General features: G+C 42.1%; 6 protein-coding genes across 7 annotated transcripts; 3 read left to right on the top strand and 3 right to left on the bottom strand.

Moving 5' to 3' along the window:
• Window positions 1–468: 468 nt before the first annotated feature.
• LOC129599640 (ribonuclease Oy-like) lies at window positions 469–2,260 on the bottom strand. Its single transcript, XM_055497931.1, has 3 exons — window positions 2,121–2,260; window positions 1,637–1,883; window positions 469–1,217 (listed from the first exon to the last, which is right to left on the bottom strand). Exons 2-3 carry the CDS (start codon window positions 1,853–1,855, stop codon window positions 618–620), a joined length of 819 nt encoding a protein of 272 aa, XP_055353906.1. The 5' UTR covers window positions 1,856–1,883; window positions 2,121–2,260; the 3' UTR covers window positions 469–617.
• A 615-nt stretch (window positions 2,261–2,875) lies between these two features.
• LOC129599627 (gonadotropin-releasing hormone II receptor-like) lies at window positions 2,876–7,624 on the bottom strand. The gene is made up of 5 exons (XM_055497911.1): window positions 6,864–7,624; window positions 4,473–4,704; window positions 3,904–4,029; window positions 3,724–3,807; window positions 2,876–3,521 (listed from the first exon to the last, which is right to left on the bottom strand). Exons 1-5 carry the CDS (start codon window positions 7,380–7,382, stop codon window positions 3,352–3,354), a joined length of 1,131 nt encoding a protein of 376 aa, XP_055353886.1. The 5' UTR covers window positions 7,383–7,624; the 3' UTR covers window positions 2,876–3,351.
• Window positions 7,625–7,818: 194 nt separating this feature from the next.
• On the top strand, window positions 7,819–12,179 carry LOC129599628 (histone-lysine N-methyltransferase SMYD3-like). Its single transcript, XM_055497912.1, has 8 exons — window positions 7,819–8,236; window positions 8,314–8,377; window positions 8,668–8,778; window positions 8,844–8,916; window positions 9,385–9,692; window positions 10,254–10,364; window positions 10,925–11,246; window positions 11,642–12,179. The coding sequence occupies exons 1-8, from the start codon at window positions 8,127–8,129 to the stop codon at window positions 11,965–11,967; spliced, it is 1,425 nt and encodes a 474-aa protein (XP_055353887.1). The 5' UTR covers window positions 7,819–8,126; the 3' UTR covers window positions 11,968–12,179.
• A 249-nt stretch (window positions 12,180–12,428) lies between these two features.
• On the bottom strand, window positions 12,429–16,130 carry LOC129599635 (transcription initiation factor TFIID subunit 12-like). Of its 2 annotated transcripts, XM_055497926.1 has the most exons (3): window positions 15,789–16,130; window positions 13,841–14,196; window positions 12,429–13,315 (listed from the first exon to the last, which is right to left on the bottom strand). In XM_055497926.1, exons 2-3 carry the CDS (start codon window positions 13,899–13,901, stop codon window positions 12,786–12,788), a joined length of 591 nt encoding a protein of 196 aa, XP_055353901.1. In that variant the 5' UTR covers window positions 13,902–14,196; window positions 15,789–16,130; the 3' UTR covers window positions 12,429–12,785. The 2 variants fall into 2 exon arrangements, with proteins under 2 accessions (XP_055353901.1, XP_055353900.1); XM_055497925.1 differs by lacking the exon at window positions 15,789–16,130 and having other exon boundaries at window positions 13,841–14,394.
• A 180-nt stretch (window positions 16,131–16,310) lies between these two features.
• LOC129599620 (prolyl 4-hydroxylase subunit alpha-2-like) lies at window positions 16,311–19,219 on the top strand. The gene is made up of 5 exons (XM_055497900.1): window positions 16,311–16,719; window positions 16,985–17,142; window positions 17,322–17,899; window positions 17,963–18,207; window positions 18,391–19,219. Exons 1-5 carry the CDS (start codon window positions 16,532–16,534, stop codon window positions 18,908–18,910), a joined length of 1,689 nt encoding a protein of 562 aa, XP_055353875.1. The 5' UTR covers window positions 16,311–16,531; the 3' UTR covers window positions 18,911–19,219.
• A 1,489-nt stretch (window positions 19,220–20,708) lies between these two features.
• Window positions 20,709–23,608, top strand: LOC129599621 (prolyl 4-hydroxylase subunit alpha-2-like). The gene is made up of 5 exons (XM_055497901.1): window positions 20,709–21,071; window positions 21,198–21,349; window positions 21,538–22,115; window positions 22,177–22,421; window positions 22,968–23,608. The coding sequence occupies exons 1-5, from the start codon at window positions 20,881–20,883 to the stop codon at window positions 23,488–23,490; spliced, it is 1,689 nt and encodes a 562-aa protein (XP_055353876.1). The 5' UTR covers window positions 20,709–20,880; the 3' UTR covers window positions 23,491–23,608.
• Window positions 23,609–24,290: the final 682 nt, after the last annotated feature.

The following is a 24,290-nucleotide window of genomic DNA, read 5'->3' on the forward strand; positions in this document are numbered from 1 at the left end:
TCAGGCAGCTAGACTCCGTAGCGTCGAACTAAAATCCACCGATGCTGTATCCCAGTAGACACCGCGAAAGGTAATGGATTTACTAGGGTTCTCACGTTGATCGTTACGTAGTCTAACAATGATTCTTACGTACTCCGCTCGCCGATATCGCATTCTCTTGGTTTCGGCATCAACACGGCGTTCAGTTAAGTATTCAAAGCAAACCGCGCTGCCGGTTTATACTGAGGAGAAACCGCGCGGGATCCGCGTGATACTGTCCAAACTATGATGTCCTTTTTTTTATACTGCGCGAAATATTTGTGCACAAGCACTGTATTTGCCTATTTCATAAGACTAGTCAGTTTTGTACATGTAATCGGACGACCTTACGAACTCATGATCACCATCAGGCGTTGTACAAGTATAACACGCTGCTAACTTTAAAATGCAATTTTTTTATTTAACTCCATTCTTATAAAATGTCACGGCGTTAGCAAACGAGGAGTGACCTTCCAGAACGAGATTATGTGTTACATCTCTCAAGTACATAAACTAACACGTGTATAAATAATCAGAAAGCACACGTATACTATTGTATTGTATATCATTATCCTCCACAGCAGTGCAGATATTCGCTATTATGGTCCGCGTGGATTTCTTCCGCGACCGCCAGCGCGATTCGACGTGCGGCTGGCACTAGGCGGCAGCGGTGGATACAGCAACCGCCCGTTCTTCGGACACGACGCCGTTTCTCGTCGCATAATATCTTGCGGGCAGTCCATCAGCGTCAGATCCTTCGTCAAACAAAGCCGGATTTCTGCCAAATAATGCTGCTGGGTATCCTTGCGGTACGCGCAATGCACGCCCACTTGCTTATTAAATCCTTTGCGCAGCGCCGCCATCACGGCGTCCTGGGTGTAGGTCTTGCTGACGCTGGGCACAATGTTGGCCGCCTGCAGGGCGTTGTACAGGTTGTACTGTTTGTAGAACTGCAGCAGTTTGTTGAAGTAGTTGAACTCGCCGGCCAGGGCGGGTACGCTAGCGGCACAAGTGCCGTGCTTGGTCCATTCGTGGGCCCAGAAGCTGTCATCTGGTTTGCTGGTGATCAGGTTGGGCCACACGGTCTGCAGGTCCTGCATGAGCGGTTTCAGGATGTCCGCTTTGAATGCCGTTCGGCTGCATGTGTCCGGACCCATCGATTTGATTTTGGACGGCCATAAACCGTGAACGGTCCAACCCTGAATTATTATATTACAATTATTAAAAAGTATTATCACAATATTTTAGTAATATTAATAACCGCAGCAATGTTTACTGTTTATCTCCACATTGCATAACAAAAAATCAAAATGACAGTGTTAGAATAAACTGGGTGTGCAAAACTTAATAAAAGGTGAATAATATAATATTATTAGTATGAAATAAATCAAATAATTGTCTCATGGCAGACCACACAAAGAGCGAAAGGTCAACTATACTGCGTACAGCGTACTGATTGAAACTGCGCATTACCGGCGATTCTTTATGCACTGCAAAGGTGTTTTCAAGAGCATGTTTATAATAAAAATAAAAATATTCCCGTAAATTTCCAAACTTAATCTGTATAAGTCACGGAATGCTAAATTTTCTTGCTATCCTCGTCACATTGAGACCTTACCGTCTGCGATAATCCAGGCGGGAAACCACATGTCGCACTCGCGGTAAAATGTCCATCCACACAAGCTGACGCCGGCCATTGTTGCGCAAACAACAGGAAATCAAAGTCATCGTTCTGCGCGTTTTTCGCGCGATCATTGGATGCGATTTTTCTGGACTGGAATCCATCCATGGAACACATTGCAATAAACGTCAAAAAGTAAACCGCAATGGTCCGCATGGTGAATGGTATCTCTAGTCACGACTCACTAGGAGCAAAATTTCACATGCAAACACTATTCTAGAACACGTGCCCAACTGACAAAATAAAATCTGCTAATTATTAGTTCAATGTGCAGAGAGTCAGAGACTACGCGCAAATAAGGTACGTATGGACCACATGTACCAATTACAAACCGTGGACCGCTACTTTATGCATTGTCTTCACAATCATCGGCTCCGGTCAAGAGCAACGTCTGAAGGATTTCATAAAGGATGCGACTGACCTTTTCCACGTATAGAATAACCCTCCAAACAAATGCTATCGGATCTGTCACTAACAAAGTTCCGTGCAGTTTCTACTTAATTTTAGTCATTGCTTACAAATTTTATTTCACCCGTTCAGTTTTAAAGCGAGAGATTAGACAATTTTACGGCTGCAGTGAGCCATGTTTCACAATCCTCACGTTCTGGCAGCTTATGGCACACTGATTTGCCTGAGGTTACACGCAGTGCCACAGTGGCTGCCAACTTATGTTTGTGTGCTTAGCTTCCATAATGTTTTCGTCGGTTTGTGTAATATTCATTTATAGAGTTTGATTCTACTGCAAAATATGAAACTCGTAGGATCTAAGTAATGAAACCATAAAATTACCAACCGGCTTTACAATTAATTTATGTTTTATTCTAAAGCGAATTGGACACTGGACAGACACTGTTTCGAAAGAATCACTCGGATTCCCGGCTTAATTCACTTTAAACCGCAATATCAATTACTCTCGAATCCGGATTACTTATTATTCAACGCAGTCAGTAAAAAAAGTAAAAGTACGCTAATTCTGGAAATAATATGACAGGCGATCCTCAGCTAATTTTTTGCTTTAACGACTGACCGACATCACACGATTCCTTTGTTTTAGTTTTGACCCACTTGTGCTCTCTCGTCGCACACTACCAAAATATTAAATTTCCGTTGACTATTTCGCATTGATTTGCTCTGATACTGCTTTCCAGAGATTTACAAGACGAATGTAACGCGAAATCCGCTTTTCAGAATTTCATTCAAATTAAAAACAGGCAGCAGAGGTACGTATAAAAGAAGTCAGGAACAAAAACCTCCGATGAGTGAAAAAGACAATTAAAAATACGTAATTAACAGAATCAGAGTAGGTTGCAAATTTGCATTGCTGAGGAAACACAAATGACACAGAAAACTGTTACATTCGAGGCGAGATAGACCAAGGTTGCAGATCCAAGTTTTAAAAAATACAATCTCTTTCAAAAAGAAAAGCTGCCGAAAATTCCAGGTTACATTTTGTCACAAGCGTGAAAAATTCCACATGCAATAAAAAAAATTTTTAAAAAAAATGAAAACATTTTCCGCTCCGCATATCCTCTCGAACACGCATAAAAATGTTAAAAACCTTTCCGATGATAAAAAATCCGGGTTGAACAGGGCATCCTGAGTGAGTGTGCTGTCATCCTGAACTATGAGTTTCCGGCATCCGGTGTGAAAAATTACAAATCATCAAAACGGCGACTCAGCTGATTTTTATGCAGCATCTCAATGCGCTCGCGAATGGTCGACGCGGAGCGCTCCAATCCATACGCATCCTTCCCGCAGTACGCTGTGCGCCACAAGTGGAACGATAAATAAATAATCGGTGATGCCAGTGAGTATCCTAAACCTGCCGAGAAATAACGCCCGGAGTTAATAAATGTGGGAGTATTAAGCGGTGTAGTATATACACTCAAATCATCATGAAAATCGATCTTGAAATACCGATTCCCATTTCCCGACTCGTATCCGTGACGCAATAAAATTACCAATACTTTCAGTTTTCATTATTTACTCTGAAATCTCCAACAGGTCTTCTGTATTTCTCTTACCAATCATATACAAGATGGATGTGATAGCCAAGCTCACATCAATCCAGCCAACAACTTTGATGATCAGGACCGTGTAATATGAACCTAGAAACATGCAGGTTTATAACCACCTCGCCGCAGTCAAAAACAGTCTTGACCGGTAAAACAAATATAAAATTAATAATTAAATTTCTTTCTTACCCCAAAATACGATAAACGCCAGAGCCAGTGCCACGGTCAACCGCACAATGTGCCTATTGTCCAGAACGGCTTCATCATCGAAGCTACTGTGGAAACGTCGCACACCCAATTTCGTACGCGGACGCTCTAAAAGAGAAATTTTTTTCTTTATGAGTTTTGAAAGATAAAATATCAAAAATTCTCAACAATCCTTTATTTCAATCACTTGTCCTATTTTAAAACTGCCGAAAGAATGAAATCTTGCTATGTCACTGATAGCCGTCGTTCTACGAATTCATACTTCGAATCTTATATTAAAGCCCGTCAGCTGTCAGCATAACACGGTAATTATCAAAATTAATGTAACAGTGCTGTATGCAGACAAATTAGGTGGAGAAACAATGCTTCAAAATGATTTTAACCAGGGAGAAATTCATGATTCAAAAACTAATCCCTCTACGAAAACTAAACAGAACACCCGTGTTGAGCGTTAATTAAGCATACTTTTTAACTACTAAACTGTAATCGGGAAGGAAAATGTTAATCCTTAAAGACAATTTATTACGTTACGACTGTGTAGGACGCCTCACCTGTCTTATTTCGCTTCAACCGAATGTAATGAACCAACAATGCAACAAGACAGCAAACAATAAAAAAGACTGGAATCAAAAACGTGGTGGAAATGGACACCATATCAACAACAATCTGCTTCCATGGAGGATAGTAATGCCCTCGCGAAACACAGTCCATTGTAGCCGGGACACGCACGGGTACCGTGTGATTCACATCCACCTGGCTAACTTCACTCGGCACTACCACCAACTGCAAGGAAATCATAATACTGTTTATTGACTTAATAAATACCACTGTTTATGAACTGATTTTTAAATCCTACACATGCTTCTTAATCCTACTCATGCAGACATGCTAATCATCTTACGTCAGATTTAGTAAATGTGCAAACAGCGTTCTTAATATTTACTGGCACTTAACAGAATCACTTGCGTAGTTATTTAATTAATTTAAGTTTGCCGTTGATGCGTTTTATTCGCGCGTTTTCATGTATTCTCTATGTGCGGTTTATAAATTTACTTGATGTAATTACATAGCTACGTAAATGGTTCTAGTAAATGCCATGTCGTAACTGTAAGCGAAAGTGTCAAATTTCTTGACCTGACGAGCAATTCTGTCTCATCAATCACGAGAAATCTGCATGGCGCATGCCATCACAAGCTGTGCATAATTATGACAAAAATATTGTCTATTTCTTAACAAATTAATTATCATTACATTTTTACGATGAACTCTTTAATTACTATTTGCATTACTGCTTTTCCGTACATAACAGAGCAACGGGGGAACTCGTATTACAGTAATTTTAAGGCTTAACCTCAATATTCTCAGGGTATTATTAGTCCCGCGGCAGATGTTTATTGTTCTCCACAGAATCCCCAAATTCCCACTTGTTTTCTGTTTTCTGACGATATAATTATACTCCAGATGCTGAAAGCAGCAACATATATAGATCCTAAACCTGCAATTTTTCCCACCCATATTTACTTGGAAGATCCTTTTATTTTCAAAACAGCCAGCCCCAAGTCGATCCCCATACGAACGATTACCGAAAAATCAATAGCAGGAATTTTAAGCTGACATGACGTAACGCATAATTACAGGGAGATGGAGAACTGCAGGTACAGCCTGATCACTGATCACGACCATGATGCCCTGTTATTAATAATCACTTGTAAACTCACCGTCAGAAATATGAGTACCACTCGGTACAGTAGGAAGACTGTGACTACCGCTTGACGAATGCAATGCTGAATGTATCGGCCGGATCAGCAATTTTGAAGCAGTTAATTAATGACAACAACTCGCCAAATTTATATTCTCATAAATTACAAGACATGGTTTATTTCAACAAGTTCACTCGCTTCAAGCTAAAATTACGGGAAATTCTTGACAACATTACAATACAGGGGGAAAGGCCTTTTGCGGCAGTCACATTTTCAAGTTGTTAAAAAATTAACAAAAGCTTTCCAGAAAACGAACAGTAGTAAGAAGCCTGTCGAATATAAGTACAGTAACATCATAAAAAAACAAGAAGTACAGATTCAATACAATGGTATGTAAAGGTTATTGCGTGAAAACAATTTTTATTGCAAATTTATCCATTTTATGTAAACGGTTCGATCATAACACTGAAACAATTTACTTAAAAATTTACTTTAACCACCACAATTATTAATTTTTAGATTCGATGCTTTCGATCAATCCACAAGCTTTCAGATAAGCGGCACTGCGCAACAGGACTGCACTTTAGCTCCAAGGTTATGAACTGAACTTAAAGTGTATACTGTCCAGACAAGCCTCGGATTAGTGAGAACTGCCGATGGCACCTTTTTAAAGTTGTATAAAAAGCTGAATCATCAGTCTTAAAGGTAAGTTTAACCAAACTGCAAGAAAAAGCGACTTCGGGTGTCAGGCTTTCCAAACAATATTTAAATTCCAAATAAAACACACTAATGCTGAAATTAAGGCGACTACTGCATTCGAAGTACTTGTAAATAAGAAAAACTTCAAAGTCAATACCGCACAGATTTTGTTGCCATCTGTATCAGCATTCCAAAATTCATTTTCGCGTTTGCTTTGTGACTTTTTGCCGATCACTTTATTCGCTCCAGACAGCATTCTATTATTAGTATATTTAATACTAATGAAATGGAGGACTAGCGAAAGACAAAATATTCACAAAACCCAGCGACCGGAAAAGAAACTTTAAAAACCAAGAAAATTTTGAACAAATCAATTAAACCAATGTGAGGAATTTCGGTTCCATAGTTTATTTAGAAAACCTATCGGCTGGCAATATTTCAATTCGAAAATGGCAGCAAAATTGCTAAATTTGTAGCCACAATTCCACAATCTATCCCGTTAGGATATTTTGAAATCTAGTAAATGGAATTTTCCCAACGTACGTGCTGCAGCGCCAAGAGGACCGCCAGCGCCCAAGCGGCAATCACCAGCTTCGTCAGATGTCGGGGCTTCTTGACAGGTGTGCCCAGCGCGTTCTTCTCCGGTTTCTGCACCACACACGACCGACACCGATCCACCGCCCACGCCACGGCAATATAGGCCCCCGCATTGATGCTGAAGGCCTCCACGGTGCGGTAGAAACGGCAGTCCCCATCGAACCACCCCCCGATACTGTGCCAGGCCGCGTTGATGAACATACAGAAGAAGATGACGTACAGATTGGCGCTGCCCAGACTGATCACCAACGACCGCACAGGCACCTGCGTGAAGGCGGGCCGTCGACTGGCCAGCGAGATGATGGTGATGTTAAGGATGAAGCCGACGGAACCCAGCGCCAGGAGCGCCAGGATTTCGGGGTCGGCATAGCTGACACCCGTGCCCGGGATGAGGGAGTGATTGGAGGGGTCGGTGGTGTCCCAGTCAGTGGTTGTGTTGCTGCTGGTGTAGTATAGAGCGTCCATTGGATGGATGCACGTCGGCTATCGATCGCCAAAGAATGATAGATGGATGAATAAATATTGATAAATACATAGATCAGTCGTGGAGAAACATTTGTGGTGGCGGTAAGAAACCCGAGTGAAAAGTGAGATCAAGAGAGAGTTCGCCTGCAGCGTGATGTGGGGTGCGAACTGTTAAGTAAAGTGCTCGTTAAAACATCACGACTGACGGTGAAGAGCGATATAAAGACGCGAGCATAGCGCACGTCGTCAAAACAGATCACGGCTGTCATTCATAAAAAAGGCTAAAGGGTACAGGGAAGTTGCTGTTCCATTAGAGATTTTGCTCGCAGTACTTAGCCAACGTGCCGCAGCTAACGGACCGCAGGAAACGTAATCCCTGTAATCTAGCTTGCCTTGTGTCGTTTGTTTTGGCCTTTTTTGGAGTCATCACAGTTCGCAAATGCCGCAGTATTGTTGTTTTTAGAATCTTGTTTTTTCGTATGTTCTTGTTTTTCCTTTCTTCGAGATTAATTTTTATAGTAGGCGCCAGGGAGTTAAAATGCATGTGTAACTTTTACTGCAGCCGGAACACTTGTCTTTCATTGCACCGTAATTTTTTGAAGAGCAGTCATTACTCTGATTGCGCTTACAGCTTGCGTCTGCTTTTATCACGGATCGGGTTGTTGATGCTAAACTGCAATGGAATAGCCGAAAACTTATCCAGAGTACTTATCCAGCTTTATTTTTGCAATCACCACTGATACAATGTCTGCTGGCCCGTATAGCACAGGAGCCCTGATCTTGCGAAACCATCCGCTGGCATATGTCGTGGAGAATAACAGAAGAGCGGAAGTCTGCGAGTACTGCTTCCGATCGTAAGTACCCCAGCTTGCATTTCTGTGGGCAATTCCAGCGACGATTGCATATTATTGTGTTTTGGCTTATTTTGCAGGGACCTTAAGGTTCTTCGCTGCTCCAAATGCAAACTATCTTCGTATTGCAGTCCGGATTGCCAGGTTTAAGAATTTAACAAGAATTAAAAATTTTTGAATTAATCATAAAAAATATACTGTAAACAGTAAATACTATAGAAGTATACTGTATTAACGTATACTTATCTGTATCACAGTATCACTAAAAAATCAAACATTAAAAGAGTAAATCTCGTATAAATTTCTTTTTTATCATAAATTAATTTTAATTTTTGTTATTTAATTTGAGTTAATTTGGTCAAAGTAATCGATTATATTTCAAACGGTTTGCTGAATTACTGGGCCAAAATTAATTGCTGATTTTCGCTGAGTAGAAAAAATCATGGAAGGAAAGCCACAAGCACGAATGCGATGGATTAAAGCGTACCGAGGGAAAATTATCCAGCTTTATGCAGCTGCTTGCTCAAACCGTGCTGAAATTGAAGGTGAGAATAGATTGGGGACATTACGAAGCGAACACTATAAGAACGCGATTTGTCTTTACTGTTAGCTGGGAATCGATGGCGAAGATCCGAAGCGAAATATCACACCTTTCCAGCGTCGATTTCATGATTTGGCATCGCGTAAGAGGTGTTATCGTGTTACGTATAATTTTATGCCGTCTGAAAACTATAATTAAATTTGCCGGTTCACTGCTCAGAAACAAAAATTTGGTTTTATCATTTTGTTTTCCTTATTTCCGGAGCATTTTATAGATGTCTGATTTTGTAAGTGAGTTGTTACTGTTGTTGCTGTAGCTACACCGCTCTACGCCACTGCCACAATTTTAATGACAGTTGAAATTTCCATAAGGCTAAAATGCTCTAATTGTTACGGTATGTATAGCAGTGTGCGGCTTCAACATTTTACAATTTTGAAATGTCTTTTACTCTACAGTTGACGTTTTTGCTCATTATCATTTAGTGGGTGAGTGATTACTGTGTTGGTGCTTGAATGTTACCCAAAATCTCCGGAAATCATTTTAATAGAGTCGAAATTTTGGGATATTGTACTCGTGCTTCTCGTTGACTGAGATTCATGTCTTCCTGCAGATTGGACGGAAGCAAAATGTGATAAAGAAATCGCCGATTACATTACACAAGCAGGGAAAACCCTTGCGGACTACTTTGCAGATCCGGCATTTGAAGAATTTCTTCGGTTTGATTCTCTTGGCGAGATTTACAGTCGCATTAAGAGCAACGCCTACGCCATACAGGGGCCCATGAATGAGCCTGTCGGACATGGGGTGTTTTTGTCCGCGGCGAAATTCGATCACTCTTGCAAACCCAACTCTAGCCAGTCGTACGATGGACCGGATATGATCGTGCGAGCCATTACAGAAATACCAGCTGTTGAAGACGTAGGTGTTATGGAGACAAATTCATCCAGAAGGATGAAGTGGATTTAAAATGTCGTTGTTACGATTTCTCGGGGTTGTTGCGAGAACAGTGCAAGGGTTGTTGAAAATTTTGTTACGACGCTTTTTATTTCAAAATTTTGATACGGAATTGTCAATTTCCACCACGCCATCAAATTACAATGTTACCTATACGCACTGCTTGCGTAATGTTATTTTTGCAGTGGTTGTACCGCACTGAAAAATTTTCACTGTTCGGTGAGTTTTTTTTAATCATGTACAAAAGTTTCTGCGAACTTTTTGTTAAGAAAAACTTTCAACAGATTTATCGTATTTTCCGACATCTCATTTACTGCAAGATAGGCCGATCGTATTCCTCTACAAAAAGTGAAGAGAAGGTAGTGCAGTGGGATAGTTAATTCAACACCTCTGATAATCGTGACCGATCTTTATGCAGAAAATTTGCAGATTCTGTATGAAGATGATATAAACTCTCTAAAGGTGTACGTTTACTAACTTTTTATTAACTTTTTATCACAATTTTGGTGTTCTTGTTGGATTTAGGTGCGCGTAACGTACACGGCTCTTCATCAACCTGCACGATTGCGGAGGAAATTCCTCAAGGAGCATTACTTTTTCGACTGTGAATGTGAACGTTGTAACGATGTTTTACACGTAAGGATAGAATCATACTGCTCGCTTCATCAGTAACTATCGGAGTACTCTAGATACTTCTACTGTACTGTAAGGCCTCGTCCCGAATTTGAAGCGAATCTGGCTTTGGTATGGTTGCTCAACCGCACGAGGTGGCTGTATGCAGTGGCCACGCCTACAGATACGGTACGCGAAGCCACTTCGCGAGGTGGAGTTGCTGTATCGCAACAAGATTCGCTTCGAATTCGGGACAAGGCCTAAGTTACGTTAGCACATCCGTGCACTCACGTAGTTACGTGTTGTACGATTGAAATCGTAGTTTGCTGTCACAGAATTTGGATCTCTTGGAACATTTAGTTGAGCCTGCCGTGAAAATAAAATCATTGATTTATGACGTTTAAATGTCAAGGGTGTGTTTATAGTTTGCGTTCGCGGAAAAGAAGGGCAAATTATGTACTATTATATAAAGAGTTGGTGTTGTTGAGTTTGCTGTAATAATGAATGCGTGTTTTGCTCCCTGTCAGCCAGATGTATTTCTCTGCAAATAGTGTGACCATTTCCTAATTCCATGTTATTTTCAGGATGCAATGCTGCAGAGTATCATGTGCCAAAAGAAAACATGCGGCGAGGCCGTGCCCTACCGCAGTCAACCCAGTGGAGCGGTCAAATGTCCCCACTGTAAATCCAAAGTCGCTGCCAAACCGTTGGCTGATGCGGATCAGTTGATGACCGACGGAGAACTGGTGATCAGTAGAATGGAAGCCCAGATGAGCCGTGGAGAATTCGCATCCGTTGTCCAGCTGGCGGATCCCATTTTGCGGCGCGCAGCCGGTCTGCTGCATCCAAAACATTTTGTGATCTGCACGATGTCGTTGCTCTGCTCGTCGGCCTACACTTCACTGGGTATGTACTGTTACTACGTAGCATCTTTTGGATGCAACTGAAACCGACAAATTATTCAGTTAGCGGAGATCATACAAAGATCTGATTAAAAATGATAATGCGATTGTTGTGTAAGTAATTTTTATAGGGTGACTTTTCTTATCGGTGTATGAGCGTTGTAGTGAAATGGCTTCAGTGGTTGTCTGTTCTGCCTATTAGTGGCTCGTGCTTGATATTATACTTCTGTAGATATTTCGGATAAATTGGTGATTTTTCTTCGATAGTCAGTGACTCAGTATTTTTGCTTTTTTTGATAAATAAGATTGACGACTATGATATTAGACTTTGCACATGTAGCCTGCATTTATTGGCGTTATTCGATTTACACCGCGACGTCAATTTAGTTGTTTTTGTAGGTGATTTTAATATGGCATTTACGTTCAGTCAGAACGCTCTGGAAGGTACGACTTTCGCTTATCCCGAGAAGCACATTGCCGTCGGATCGCATTTACTGCAGTTGATCCGTGTCGGACTACAGACCAACATCCGGGCTAAATCTCTGTATGATGATCTGGAATTATTGGGACGGAATGCCCTGAGCATAACGCGTATTGCAGCCGGTGGAGATTCAGCAGTGCATAAGAAAGCCATTGAATTGTACGAAGCTGTGATGGCGGAAGGACGAGCGATGCAGCATCTGGGTGGTGGATGTGATGGCTGTGGGAATCACCACCATCATTAGAATGTTAACTTGTCTGAGTATTTTTGGCAGTTGTTGTGGTGCTTGTGTGTTTTTATTGATTGATAATTTGGTTAATGAATTTTTTGATTTAGTTCACTTTGTAGTTTGTAACTTTGTACCATGTTGTCTTTACTGATTGTAAATGGTTTTAACTTTTACCAGCACAGAGCATAAATTATTATATTAAATTAAAGATAAAATAATTGTTGTTAGGGAGGCAGTGTGTGGTAACTTGCGATAAAGCGATACTTATAAAGAAAATCGGAATTGTGGAAAATTCTTAGTTATTGAATATTATCTGGAAAAAAGCTACCAATATAGTAGCATACGCCAATTACGGTCAATTTCATACACGATGAAATTCGAACAAATGGACGACCCAAAACATCTTTCGCCGATTTTGCAACCCACGTACTACGATACATGTCCCACCGTTAATTATCACTCGTACTGACTGAAGAACTTCGCTTCTTTTTTAAACCAGTGAATCGCGTCAGGCTGTCAGCTATCGCAATTTCGGAATTACTAACAATATGTTTTCAATAAAAAAAAGGACGACTAAAAAACACAATTGACATTCTTTAAAACTTCATTTCCCGACTAAACTGGGAGGTATTAATACAAGAGCTACCGAAAACAGAAACGATGTTTTCAACATTTTGCAAAATACAGCAAAAAAGCAAAAAAACTACCCGATACTGCAATCGGCAAAAACACAAACAATTGGTGCCTGGCACTGCCTGCACTACATCCACGTTAAGTGCGTCCATACTGTGCACAGAAACGCCGAACAAAAAATTCCCAAACAGCGTCGTCCATTAAAACTTCTTGAGATGCTTTTTAATTATCGCCTGCCGATTTTTATGGGCTTCCGTCTCCGGAATTTTCCGTTTGGCTTTCACCGGATCCGCTCCAAACCCGGGAATGAAGATATTCCAGTTGTGCTCCAGATAGAAGCGCACATCCTGCACCTCCAGGACTTTACTCTTTCGCGCCTGCGCCAGTCGCGCCGACATCCCGGCCAACTCATCCACCAGCTCCCCGGCGTACTGCTGCAGGAACTCCTGTACGTCGGGGTCCAGTTTGAGATGCGGGTCGACGGTGTGGGCGATCTGTTCGATCTTCTCCTTGGAGAGCAGGGGCAGGGATTCGCTCCGCTCGCCTTTGCTGCTGCTGGAGGAGGATGCAGCGCTGGCAGCAGCGGCGGCCTTGCGACTGGAGGGTGGTGGGGCGGAAGGCGGTGGGGGTGTCGGTTGGGGAGGCGGGGGAGTGGGGGTGGGGGCACTGGTGGGGGCCGAAGGAGGAGAGGAGAGGGGGGCGCTGGGGGTGGGAGAAGAGGGCGGAAGACCTGCGAAGTGAATCATACACTTCATAATTATTTTCATAATATTACTAAACTAGTAGTAATATTATGTTATTTTTTAATTTATATATTTTATTTAGTTTTCTTTATCAGACTTTATTTGTATTTATTTACAATATTTTTATTACATTTGATTTATTTCCATGTAACAATCGACGGATTTGCTGCCCACATGCGGATGCCACACATTCACAAAGTGAAAAGGCTCCCAATCAATTTTACCAATAAGTTCTGCAGATTTCGAAAGCTCGTTCATCCCGGCGAAAATCACACTGACTGTTCGTACACGCCATTAAAGAAAACATTTCCACTTGTGATTTTAGTTCTTATAACGAAACATGTTAGTCCGACGATTCGCAGCTAAAAAGCTGTTCACATATCCAAGGTAAAATATAAGTTATAAAACTCAGAAGTAACTCTACATCAACCGTTTCTGGAAAGTTTGAAGTCTGATAGAGTCATATAGACTGCTACAACCGTACATAACATACAGACTACAGTATGCTGTACCTGAATGGGTTTTCACATCAGCTCCTTTATTCCACGGAGGATATCCAGGAAGCTCATCCATTTCAGCAATTAACAGTGCCACCAATAAAGGTACGGGTTCCTTATTATAGCCAAAGCATTCAAATATCGAAGGGATACGTCAAGACGATATCCACGGATTTGTCGTCAACCACAAACCTTAAAAACGCTGAGAAAAACCGAACAACAAGCTGACAAGCACCAAAATAACGACAGCGTGAGATTTCATCATTTCAGAGAGAAGGATTGAAGTCCAAGGTGTTCAAGGTAATAAGGACTTCCGATGTCTCATAAAAGTAGAGGGGCGTAGTGAGCATCGCAGTGAGATTGATTGAGAACTGAAAGAAAAATAGTCAAAAAGTCAAAACTACGAGTACATGCTTTATAAAATTCAGGCAAAAATAAGCTGCAAAAAGTAGTACTTAAATTTTTTGCCTGTCGTAGCAGCAGCACCGCGCTCCCCTCGCGTTGCAGCCGCATTAGCAAACAGCAGCGTGTTGGCCGCTGGCCAGTGGCCAGTGTGTGGAAAATACAAACGTGTATGTATTGTAATTAAGTTCACTTTTTTTGATTTCCCGCTTTAATATGAATTTCCCGGTAAATTAATACAGCGGTACAAAAACATTTACTTAATTACTGAATTTGCTTTACGGCTTCCGCTTCTGCAACTGCAATGACTGCATAGGTATATGCCCGAGTACTCAAGGTTTTATTTCGGACCTGGCCAAACGTACATATTCGGGAGCAGACTGGAGAAATCCGTGCGAAACAGTTTTTATTGCAGCGTTGCAGTTTAGAAATTCAGCGGGGCAATGCTGCCTGTGTTCTTGGTACAGTTGAGTATAGTCGCTCCCTTGATGAACTGTTTTTGGTTTTCTAGATGATGTGCATTTAACATACTTGTCTAAGTGTGGACAGTATGTAGCAGAGCGTATTTTTCAATTTATGTATATTTGTCGAAATTCTTTGCACGAGTGATATATATGGGGAACGATACTTCTATACATACGTCATACAAAATTAATGCCCCTATATAAGTTTACGCGAATAATTGAAGATGCATTTTTGCATGTAACGGTCAGTTTATTACGTACATAAAAGGTATATGACCACTATATGTGCAGTATACAATACAGTAACAAGTACTCGTACAACCAACACACGTAATAATTTTATGACATCAGTTTTCGGTTAATTACTGTAGCCGCTAGATGAAGTGGCTCCACTTTTAGATCCGGCCGCTGCCTGGCCCTGGCCGGGCACTGAGCACGAGACGTTCTCCCACCGGGAGGCGCGCACTTTGTTTTTTAATATTAGTACTATTTTATCAATCAAACTCGTCTCGCAGATAATCATATCATCACTTTCTAAATGCTAATTCTCGTTTCAAGATAATTTTTGTTCAAAAATATTCTCCTTCCCTTCGTGAGAGCTCTGATTATCATAAAGTATGGCCAGAATGCCCATTCAGATGGAATATCACACCCCCTGCCAGGGGCACCCCCAAAAACCACAACAAACCTGATTTATAAACATCAGAGCTCTGGCATTATGCTCTTACTATAATTATCGTACGTCCCTAACAAATGCAGTAATAAGAGAAAGCAAAAGAAAAGTAAAACATGTAGAATGTCGGTAGCGTCAGAGTGAAAATGTTTGGAATCAGAAATAATTCTGCACAAGCAAAGTGTGTATATTAAGCTTGCATTTTCCCGTATACCAGACTCTGTGGAGCCACTTCATCTAGCGGCTACAGTAATGTTTCGGGTTACAAGGACTTCGCTCTCTTTTTGAATTTGCACACAATTTTTGAATTTCATGTGTAGCGGAATATGTAGTGCGAAAAGTGCACTGCTCAAGATACTCTGTGTAACGTTACGCACTGGAAGCATTGGTTAAATTTTAACAATGTAAGTTGCTGTACTCGTACCTGCACAAAGCTTGTAGGAGAAAATTAGTATTAATTTGTATCATTTGCATCATTATGAAGCAGTGATCGACGCCTCAGGTAGTAAACAGCCAGTGCCGGCACAATGGGATCCAAGCAGAGATTGCCCCAATCCACCGAGACCGCGGCGTGCACTCCAGCGTTTTACTCACAAACATACTCGTATTAAAACGTAAATTCATCAAGATTTTCACGGGATAAAATTGCGCTTGCATCCAGATGCAAACAGCAAGCTGTAACCCTAACTAAACGCGTCATTACACATATTCGCATATGCCTTCTGTACAGATACATGTATATAAGTGCGACATAAATAAAAAACGGCATCGGTGGACGGTGATCAATAATCAGATGTTATGTTCTCGTTTACCTGTTGCAGTCATAAGTTTTGGCCGATGGTTTCTTTTACAATTTGCACCTTCCTTCCGGCAAAAGCATTAGTTTGCAGGTGATTGCATGACGTTCGTCGAGCAGCTATGCGCGGCATACTCGCACAACACTGCTCACTTGTTCATGCACCAATAATTTGGCAAATATAGTTTCTTGCAAATATATTTATCCATAGTTTTCAAGAACCCTGCTCACGCATTGCAAATATTGCCGTATACCAAATCATCCTGATCTTATGTTAACTTTCATATAAAGGATTGTACTGAGAATTTCTGAGGCTGTGGACAGCTTGCATTTGCGCTTTTTCGCCGATTTATTTTGCCACATTTAGCTTAATGCGGCGCTTAAAGATTTTTTACGGTGTTTTAATAATTTTTTCTGCTTTTGATTTGCATTATGTTACAGCCGAGGTATTTGCTTCTATGGCGGATGTCGAAACGCTCATCAACACTGAGAAATTAGTCTTGGGCACGCTGCAGAATCTTCTGCAGCAGGAGCGCCAAAAGTTAGCCGAAGCTCTGCGGTACGAATTACTTTAAACAGTTTAAAGTATGCACTGTAAAATTTTACCATGAATAACTATTATCAATATCCTCTAAATGTATGACAAAAATTAATTACGGCTACAGCAATGTCGAGTGACATGCGCGCGCGTTGATGAAATTCGAAAAACAAACGCTTTAAAAGTATTAAGATCCTTCTAAATCAGAATTACGAAGCTGCCCAGCTAGTTAAAAATTACGTGGTCCATCCATTACGCATTCTACGCAAGAAAGTTTTCGTTGCAGCTACACAAAACAGATTCGAAATGGAACGTCAAATGGCAGTGCTACAGCTATCGCAAGCGATGAACTTGAAAATCCCGTCAAAATGTTTCAGACACTGAAACAGCACTCTTCAGATTTCAGTAACGTCATAGATTCCGCTTCCGCTGACACCTTCACTGGTACGTTTTAAATCAGTATTTAAATTCCCGAGCATTTCTGCATATTTAATATTCCTGATAATTAAGCCAATGAATAATTCTGTTATATATCAGCTCACCGTGAACGGGTATATCACAAAACGTTTTACAGAAAATGTGACTGTTTTCGAAAAAATTGAAATTTGTTAAATGTACGGTAGACCGCAATCGTTCCATCCAAAAGTTGCGCATGTCTCGAGCCTTTCCGGATAAAGAGGACATCGAAGGAAATGCTGACGCCTTTGCCCGACTGCAGTTAACATACCGCATCCACCCCCAGGATATCGCCCGGGGCCGCATTCCCGGCACCCGTCCAACAATGCCCTTTACATCGCGCGAAGCCTTCATTATCGGACACAACCAAGCGGGAAACAAATACTTCAACTCGGCTGCAGCGTGGTTGCAAGTAGCACTGGAGATCTACCATGAAGAGGTGGAGAAAACCGGCGATCTTCCGGAAATCCTAGATTGGCTACAGTACGCCATCTATCAAGACACTGGAAACGCGGTACGAGCGTTGGAAATAACGCGACAAGTACAGGAACTCGATCCGACGTACCCCAGTCTGCAGACCAATATCAATTTCTATGAAGAAGCGATTCCGAAGCTGACGGATGAGGAACTGGCAGTATTCCGCAATGCACCCGATGCAACGGAAGCGTTCGATACCAACTCGCTGGATTACGTGAATGAGACGAATGCAGCATACGAGGCGTTGTGTCGTGGTGAAGAACGCTTGGTGCGCAATTCAAATCTTTGAGGCTATAATTGCGACGTATGTCAAAAGGTCTCTTTGTTACAGACTCCCGCCCAGACTCGGGAACTAAAATGTTACTACGAGACTCACGGAAATCCATATTTGTTAATTCAACCTGTCAAGGTGGAAATGTTGAGCAAAGATCCGGAAATATTCGTCCTCCACAATGTTATTTTTGATTCCCAAGCTGACCGCATTCGCAAAGTGGGCTATGATCACTTGATGCGGGGCCGTGTTATGGACGGAAAAGAGGCCAGAGGAAGTGTCTCCAAAGTCAGGATAGCAAAAATGTTAGTGCATTGATATATTCTATACTAAACGATTTTCAATCAGTACTTTCTCAAGACCAGTGCTAAACACGCACTAATTCAACTGCAGTCAAAAACTTACCAGTAAACACATTAAAGCTCAACCAGCTTTTGGCTGGCAAATTTATTGTTAGGACTAGCGGCAGTATTATACTTTACTTTCAGAGCGTTTCTGACGGAAGCGGTCGATCCGGTAATTGCTGAGGTTAACCGTTACATCGGTCATGCTACCAATCTGGATATCAACATAGCGGAAGATTTGCAGATCAATAACTATGGCATTGGGGGTCATTATTCCGTGCATTACGATTTCTTTACCAATTTGCATGATTTATCAACAACCAACGGACCGGTGGTCAACTTCACCAATTGGGGCGACCGCATTGCGACTTTCCTAGCTTACATGACCGATGTGGAGGCCGGGGGCGCCACCGTCTTCCCCCGGATAAACTTGACCTTGTTTCCAGAAAAGGGTTCCGCAGCGTTTTGGTACAACAAGTTTAAGGACGGTCAACCGGACCCGCGGACACTGCATGCCGGGTGCCCGGTGTTATCCGGCATCAAATGGGTATCTAACAAGTGGATCAGGGAGCACGGTCAAGACCGGCAACGACCGTGTGGACTGGCGCCTGACGGGTTTGAAGATTTAATTGGTGTTTTGGATGGATATGGCGATGGTTATTAGAATTTTTAGCTGATCGGAACAGCTGAAATATGTTTAACATTTTATGATGGCAGGGTTGCATCATACAGTTTCGAAATGTAAGAATGCAATGCAGGTGTTAGTAAATGGTTAGCACACAATTATAATTTAACCGTTATCATCTGATGCCTTTTTACATTTAAATGCTGTGTGCAAATGGCCGGTTTTGTCTTTCTAAAGAATTAACCGCAAGTTGTATGTACAATTCTTAACGCGTCGAGCGTCATACATTTTGTCCCGGCTCGGCTAAAACAACAAAAAACTTTATAAAAATAAAAAGGGTATGTAGTACGCTGTACGAGTTGTGTTTGGTACGATTACAAGTGCGTGCACAAATGTCCGCCATTGTATCCTTTTTTCTGAAAAAGCAGCAAAATTTTGTAATGTACCAGGATAATTTAGGTGCATCGTTTGGATATTTGTTTGTTCAAGCTACAATAACCACAAGACAGTATCGAAAATACTAAAGTCCCATTGAATTCCCGTTTTGCAGTTGTTTTGTGTGCCTTGCTTTATAGTTTTTCAAATACCTCTAATTAGAACCGTAAGCAAGAAAAGCGGCCCGACAAACAGAATTCAAACGAGATACCGTGTTGCGTAAATTATTCAAGTGAGTAGCCGATTCATAACGGAATAAACAACCAAAATCGTCCGACGTTTCAGGAAGACTGTTTACTGTACCCAGCACAGCATTCCTTTAACGACAGCAAATTTAAATTCGGCTTCAGAAATGTAGTTACTTCATTTTGTTTTCCACCGAAAAAAACAAATGTGCTCCCCAAAAGGCGAGCTAAACGTATCTAGCTAATGTCTTAACTGCTAACGTACAAAACAGGCAGTCTTATTCTCTAGGAATACATATTTATGATGTTTATTGTCCTACACCAGATTTGCTCTCGGTCGCTTGCTAGAACGTGGGAGATGGCTAGGCCACTTGCTATCATATCCCCTTGCGTGCACTGCACTGACTATATATATCTTCCCAGTCTCCAGACATTCGCTTAATTATCGCGTACGGTGAGTCGGCGACTGCAGGGTCATTCCGTCTGGCCGCTTGTTCACTCGGATCGACAGCATCGCTCACCATCGCGGTTTAACAAATGACTATCCCGGAAGTTTAGATGCCCGCTGTCTTTCGGTGTTTAGTTCGATGTGGCCGAGCCACCTGTCTTTTCTGCTTGGATAAAAATGGCGCGGTGACCAGTCTCTTCCACATGGTTTCCGCAGTTGCGTACCAGTCGCGTTTTTGTAGCAATGGAAGACCGAAGCAACATGCACCACCGATTCTCATTTCTTTATATCGCAGGTATCTATGTAGATTTGGTGCGGGAAGTGCAGTTAATCATGCACCAAGTGGCAATACACTTCTAACAACCCCCGGCCATAGCCAGTCCCATGCAGAGCCTGCAATGCAGACTGGAACTCTTTGTTATTGTTACATGTAGTTCGGTAGCAGAGAGCTGACACTTTGCGATTAGAATCTGCGTGGACACTGGACATGTTCCGCTAAACCTACGTATTGTTGTATGTACATGTATTACGCACATGTTAAGCTAGATACTCGTACAACAACCACAAACAGACACAAACCATGGTAAACCGATTAGACAACGTTACAACCGCTTTAGTAATTAGTATCCGCCATGCCACAATTACGTAATCCGTACCTCCAGGCGATGCCGCTAACATGGTAAAATAGTCAATGTAAAATCAACGCTCAGTGGTATGAACAAAGTCTAGCAGCCAATGTGCAAGTATTTCGCGCTGGTCTAGAGACAAAATAGTCCATGTAATGCATTTCAGAGCTTATGAATTTTTCGTAAGTACTATTTTATATTATTTAGATCGCGGTATATATATGAATAATTCTTTGTGTCGCGCTTTTTGTACGCCGTCTCAGTTCGACTGCGGCTTTGGGGTTTTTTCGTCAATATTATGCCACAATTGGCTCAATGCGGTGCTTGAGGATTCTTTGCGGCATTGCTGTCACAATTTTCTGTATGTTGGATTTGCATCATGTCATGGCCGAGGTATTTGTTTCCATGGCGGACGTGGAAACGCTCATCACCACCGAAAAATTTGTCTTGGATGCACTGCAGACTCTTTTGCGACAGGAACAACAAAAATTGACGAAAGCTTTGCGGTATTGCGAATACTGTATTCTCAGCTGTTGTAATGGCGCGTTTCATAATAATTACACCTTGGATAGCAAAACATAACTAATTGTTACACTCGTCCAGTACCTATAATCAGAGAATTTTTGTCGCAGCTTCACGAATCGAATCCGAATTCGAGTGGGAGATATCAGTGCTAACGCGACCGATGAACTTCGGGATTCCGTCACAACGTTTCAGATACTGAAGCAGTACTCATCCGATTTCAGCCCCTTCATAGACTCCGTTTCTGTTGATACTTTTACCGGTACGTCTCGAAATATTAGCATGCAGTACTATTCAGTTTACCGGACCTTATTCATAATAACTGTGCGAAACAACAAGGTGTAATATCATTATTATTTAATACGGCCAATGAAATTATCATCATGCTTTAAATGCCGGAAGATATCGGAACGAGTAAACTCATGGCACATTGCGGTTTACTGTACGCAGAATGCAAATGGTCCATCGAGAGGCTGCGCTCATCCCATGCATTCCCGGATCAAGAGGACATTGGAGGTAACGCTGACGCCTTTGCTCGACTGCAGCTGGCGTACCGCATCCACCCCCAGGATATCGCCCGGGGCCGCATTCCCGGCACCCGTCCAACCATGCCCTTTAATTCACGGGAAGCCTTCATTATCGGACACAACCAAGTCTTGAATAAATACTTCAACTCGGCGGCAGCCTGGTTGCAAGCGGCACTGGAGATCTACCATGAAGAGGTGGAGAAAACCGGTGACCTTCCGGAAATCTTGGACTGGCTGCAGTACGCCATCTATCAAGATACGGGAAATGCGGTGCGCGCGCTGGAAATAACCCGACAAGTGCAAAAAATCGACCCGACGTATCTTAATTTACAAATCAATATTGACCACTACGAAAACGTGATTCGGGATCTGACGGATGGGGAACTGGCAGTATTCCGCAGTGCACCCAATGCGACGGAAGCATTTGATACTGACTCATCGGATTACGTGAACGAGAGGCATGCAGCCTACGAAGCGTTGTGTCGAGGGGAAGAGCGTTTGGTGCGAAATCTTTTCTGAGGTTGTGATTGTGGCGTATGTCGAAAAGGTTACTCTTTTGCAGACTCCCGCCCAGACTCGAGAACTGAAATGTTACTACGAGACACATGGAAATCCATATTTATTAATCCAACCTGTCAAGGTGGAGATGGTGAACAAAGACCCGGAGATATTCGTCCTCCACAATGTTCTCTTTGACTCCCAAGCAGCCCGCATTCGCGACGTGGGCTACGAGCATTTGAAGCGTGGTCGTATTATGGATAAGAAAGAAGGCACCGGAGTCGTTTCCAAAGTCAGGATAGCAAAAATGTTAGTTAATAATACTATGAAACAAGGATTTTGACTGTAATTTATAAGATCCAGGAAATCATTTGTGAGTGACGAGGAAAAACTGTCCAGCGATCTAGCACAACGTCGTTGACTTTGTCCAACGGCCATCCAGTGTTTTCGCAGTTTTTGATACTGTGAACTAAGTTCCTTGGCCCTGTGGTTCGACGGCACTTCAACCGAACAGTTTTGCCGGGTTATGTTTCGGTATCCGGACGGTTTTGCTAAAGCGCACAGTCATAACCGACGATTTTGGCTGATAAGCGTGTGTTCGCCATTAGTACTTCGAAAGTATAGTCTGCAAAAATCGTCCGGCTGCGAATGCGCATCCCGGTAAAACCGTCTGCATGATTTTGGGATCGGGTCGCTTGACAAACCGAAAAGAGCTGGGCGGGGAAAATAAGGCACAAGCTTGTGATTTTTGGCAGTACTGGTTGAAACGGAATCAAAAATTACCAGAATTTTTAAATGGGCCGACATGTCTTCAACCTACAAACTCGGTGTCATGACATTATGCTATGCTTTCAGAGCATTTCTGCCGGAATCAGTGGATCCGGTAGTTGCCGAGGTCAACCGTTACATCGGTCACGCTACTAACCTGGATATCAGCATAGCGGAGAATTTACAGATCAATAACTATGGTATCGGTGGCCATTATTCCGCGCATTATGATTTCTTCGCCAATGTGTGGGATCCATCCGCACCGCCCAAGGGACCCATACTCAACTTCACCATATGGGGCGACCGTATTGCGACTTTTCTAGCGTACATGACCAATGTGGAGGCCGGCGGCGCCACCGTGTTCCCGCGTCTGAATTTAACGCTCTTCCCGGAAAAGGGTTCCGCAGCGTTTTGGTACAACAAGTTTAAGGACGGCCAACCGGATCCGCGCACACTGCATGCCGGGTGCCCGGTGTTGTCCGGCATCAAATGGGTATCCAACAAGTGGATCAGGGAGAAAGGTCAAGACCGGCAACGACCGTGTGGACTGGCACCTGATGGGTTTGCAGACATAGCAGATGTTCTGGATGAGTTCGGTGATGGCGTTTAGTGTGTTACGCTAAGCGGAAAATCGTGATAGTATTGCACACATTTCTGTGATGATAACATTAAGATGCATTAAGATGTAAATTTTAAAAATAACCGACAATTTTTGATCGAAGTGAGTAGCGCTCACGAACACGGTTTTCACTGGTAGTGAAAGAAACACAAACGAAAAAAATAAGTCAAGTAACTGAAGCAGGTGGGTAAACTTGGATTCGGTTGCAAGTGCGTGCCGCGTGAAAGATATTAGAAACAAGTTCATAAAATTACGTTCACGTTACTGCTTTAAATTTCCTTCTGGTTGTGCGCCTTTTTCTTGCTGAAATTATTAGTCTACGAATTGGGTTTGAATGTTTGATCATAAGGCCGACAACAGTAATGAATATACAGATACAAGGACGTCTTGTGCGAAATACTGTAAATTTACAACTCTCTGAACTCTTCGAATGGAAGATGCTCTGTAGTCTGTATAATGTACATGTATTGTACCGTACGTAGTGCTTAAATGCGTCTTTCTGTAAATAATGTAGGGTCGGTAAGCGGTAAAACATAATTACAGAGGAGCAGCATTGCAGGTAAATTGATAAAATTTTAAGTATTTGCAGAAGGTGAAATTATTCATTAAAATTTTGTATTGCAACACAAGTTTTACGTTCGCATGACACTGGAATTGACTACCGGAAAAATTCGTTATTTTAAAGGCCGGTGAAATACTTCTGCAGTCTTGACTGCCGCAACATGATGTAACAATCAATCTCGTACCTGCGGCAGATTTCAATTTTTACGCAACAACCAGCGAAGGGTTGC

Source organism: Paramacrobiotus metropolitanus, unplaced genomic scaffold (assembly GCF_019649055.1).
Source record: "Paramacrobiotus metropolitanus isolate TYO unplaced genomic scaffold, Prichtersi_v1.0 Parri_scaffold0000151, whole genome shotgun sequence".
NCBI lineage: Eukaryota > Metazoa > Tardigrada > Eutardigrada > Parachela > Macrobiotidae > Paramacrobiotus > Paramacrobiotus metropolitanus.

Coding starts and splice junctions, on each gene's coding strand:
- LOC129599635 (XM_055497926.1), bottom strand. CDS start 13,901: ATGGATGAGCTTCCTGGATATCCTCCGTGGAATAAAGGAGCTGATGTG. Junction 13,316..13,840: donor TGATGTGAAAACCCATTCAG/GTACAGCATACT, acceptor TTCACTTCGCAG/GTCTTCCGCCCTCTTCTCCC.
- LOC129599640 (XM_055497931.1), bottom strand. CDS start 1,855: ATGCGGACCATTGCGGTTTACTTTTTGACGTTTATTGCAATGTGTTCC. Junction 1,218..1,636: donor CGCCTGGATTATCGCAGACG/GTAAGGTCTCAA, acceptor ATAATAATTCAG/GGTTGGACCGTTCACGGTTT.
- LOC129599627 (XM_055497911.1), bottom strand. CDS start 7,382: ATGGACGCTCTATACTACACCAGCAGCAACACAACCACTGACTGGGAC. Junction 3,808..3,903: donor GGCGTTTATCGTATTTTGGG/GTAAGAAAGAAA, acceptor GCATGTTTCTAG/GTTCATATTACACGGTCCTG. Junction 3,522..3,723: donor ATCCATCTTGTATATGATTG/GTAAGAGAAATA, acceptor ATTTCTCGGCAG/GTTTAGGATACTCACTGGCA.
- LOC129599620 (XM_055497900.1), top strand. CDS start 16,532: ATGCGGCGCTTAAAGATTTTTTACGGTGTTTTAATAATTTTTTCTGCT. Junction 16,720..16,984: donor AAGTTAGCCGAAGCTCTGCG/GTACGAATTACT, acceptor TTTTCGTTGCAG/CTACACAAAACAGATTCGAA. Junction 17,143..17,321: donor TTCCGCTGACACCTTCACTG/GTACGTTTTAAA, acceptor AATGTACGGTAG/ACCGCAATCGTTCCATCCAA.
- LOC129599628 (XM_055497912.1), top strand. CDS start 8,127: ATGTCTGCTGGCCCGTATAGCACAGGAGCCCTGATCTTGCGAAACCAT. Junction 8,237..8,313: donor TGCGAGTACTGCTTCCGATC/GTAAGTACCCCA, acceptor CTTATTTTGCAG/GGACCTTAAGGTTCTTCGCT. Junction 11,247..11,641: donor GTCGGCCTACACTTCACTGG/GTATGTACTGTT, acceptor TTGTTTTTGTAG/GTGATTTTAATATGGCATTT.
- LOC129599621 (XM_055497901.1), top strand. CDS start 20,881: ATGCGGTGCTTGAGGATTCTTTGCGGCATTGCTGTCACAATTTTCTGT. Junction 21,072..21,197: donor AAATTGACGAAAGCTTTGCG/GTATTGCGAATA, acceptor TTTTTGTCGCAG/CTTCACGAATCGAATCCGAA. Junction 22,116..22,176: donor GTCGAGGGGAAGAGCGTTTG/GTGCGAAATCTT, acceptor ACTCTTTTGCAG/ACTCCCGCCCAGACTCGAGA.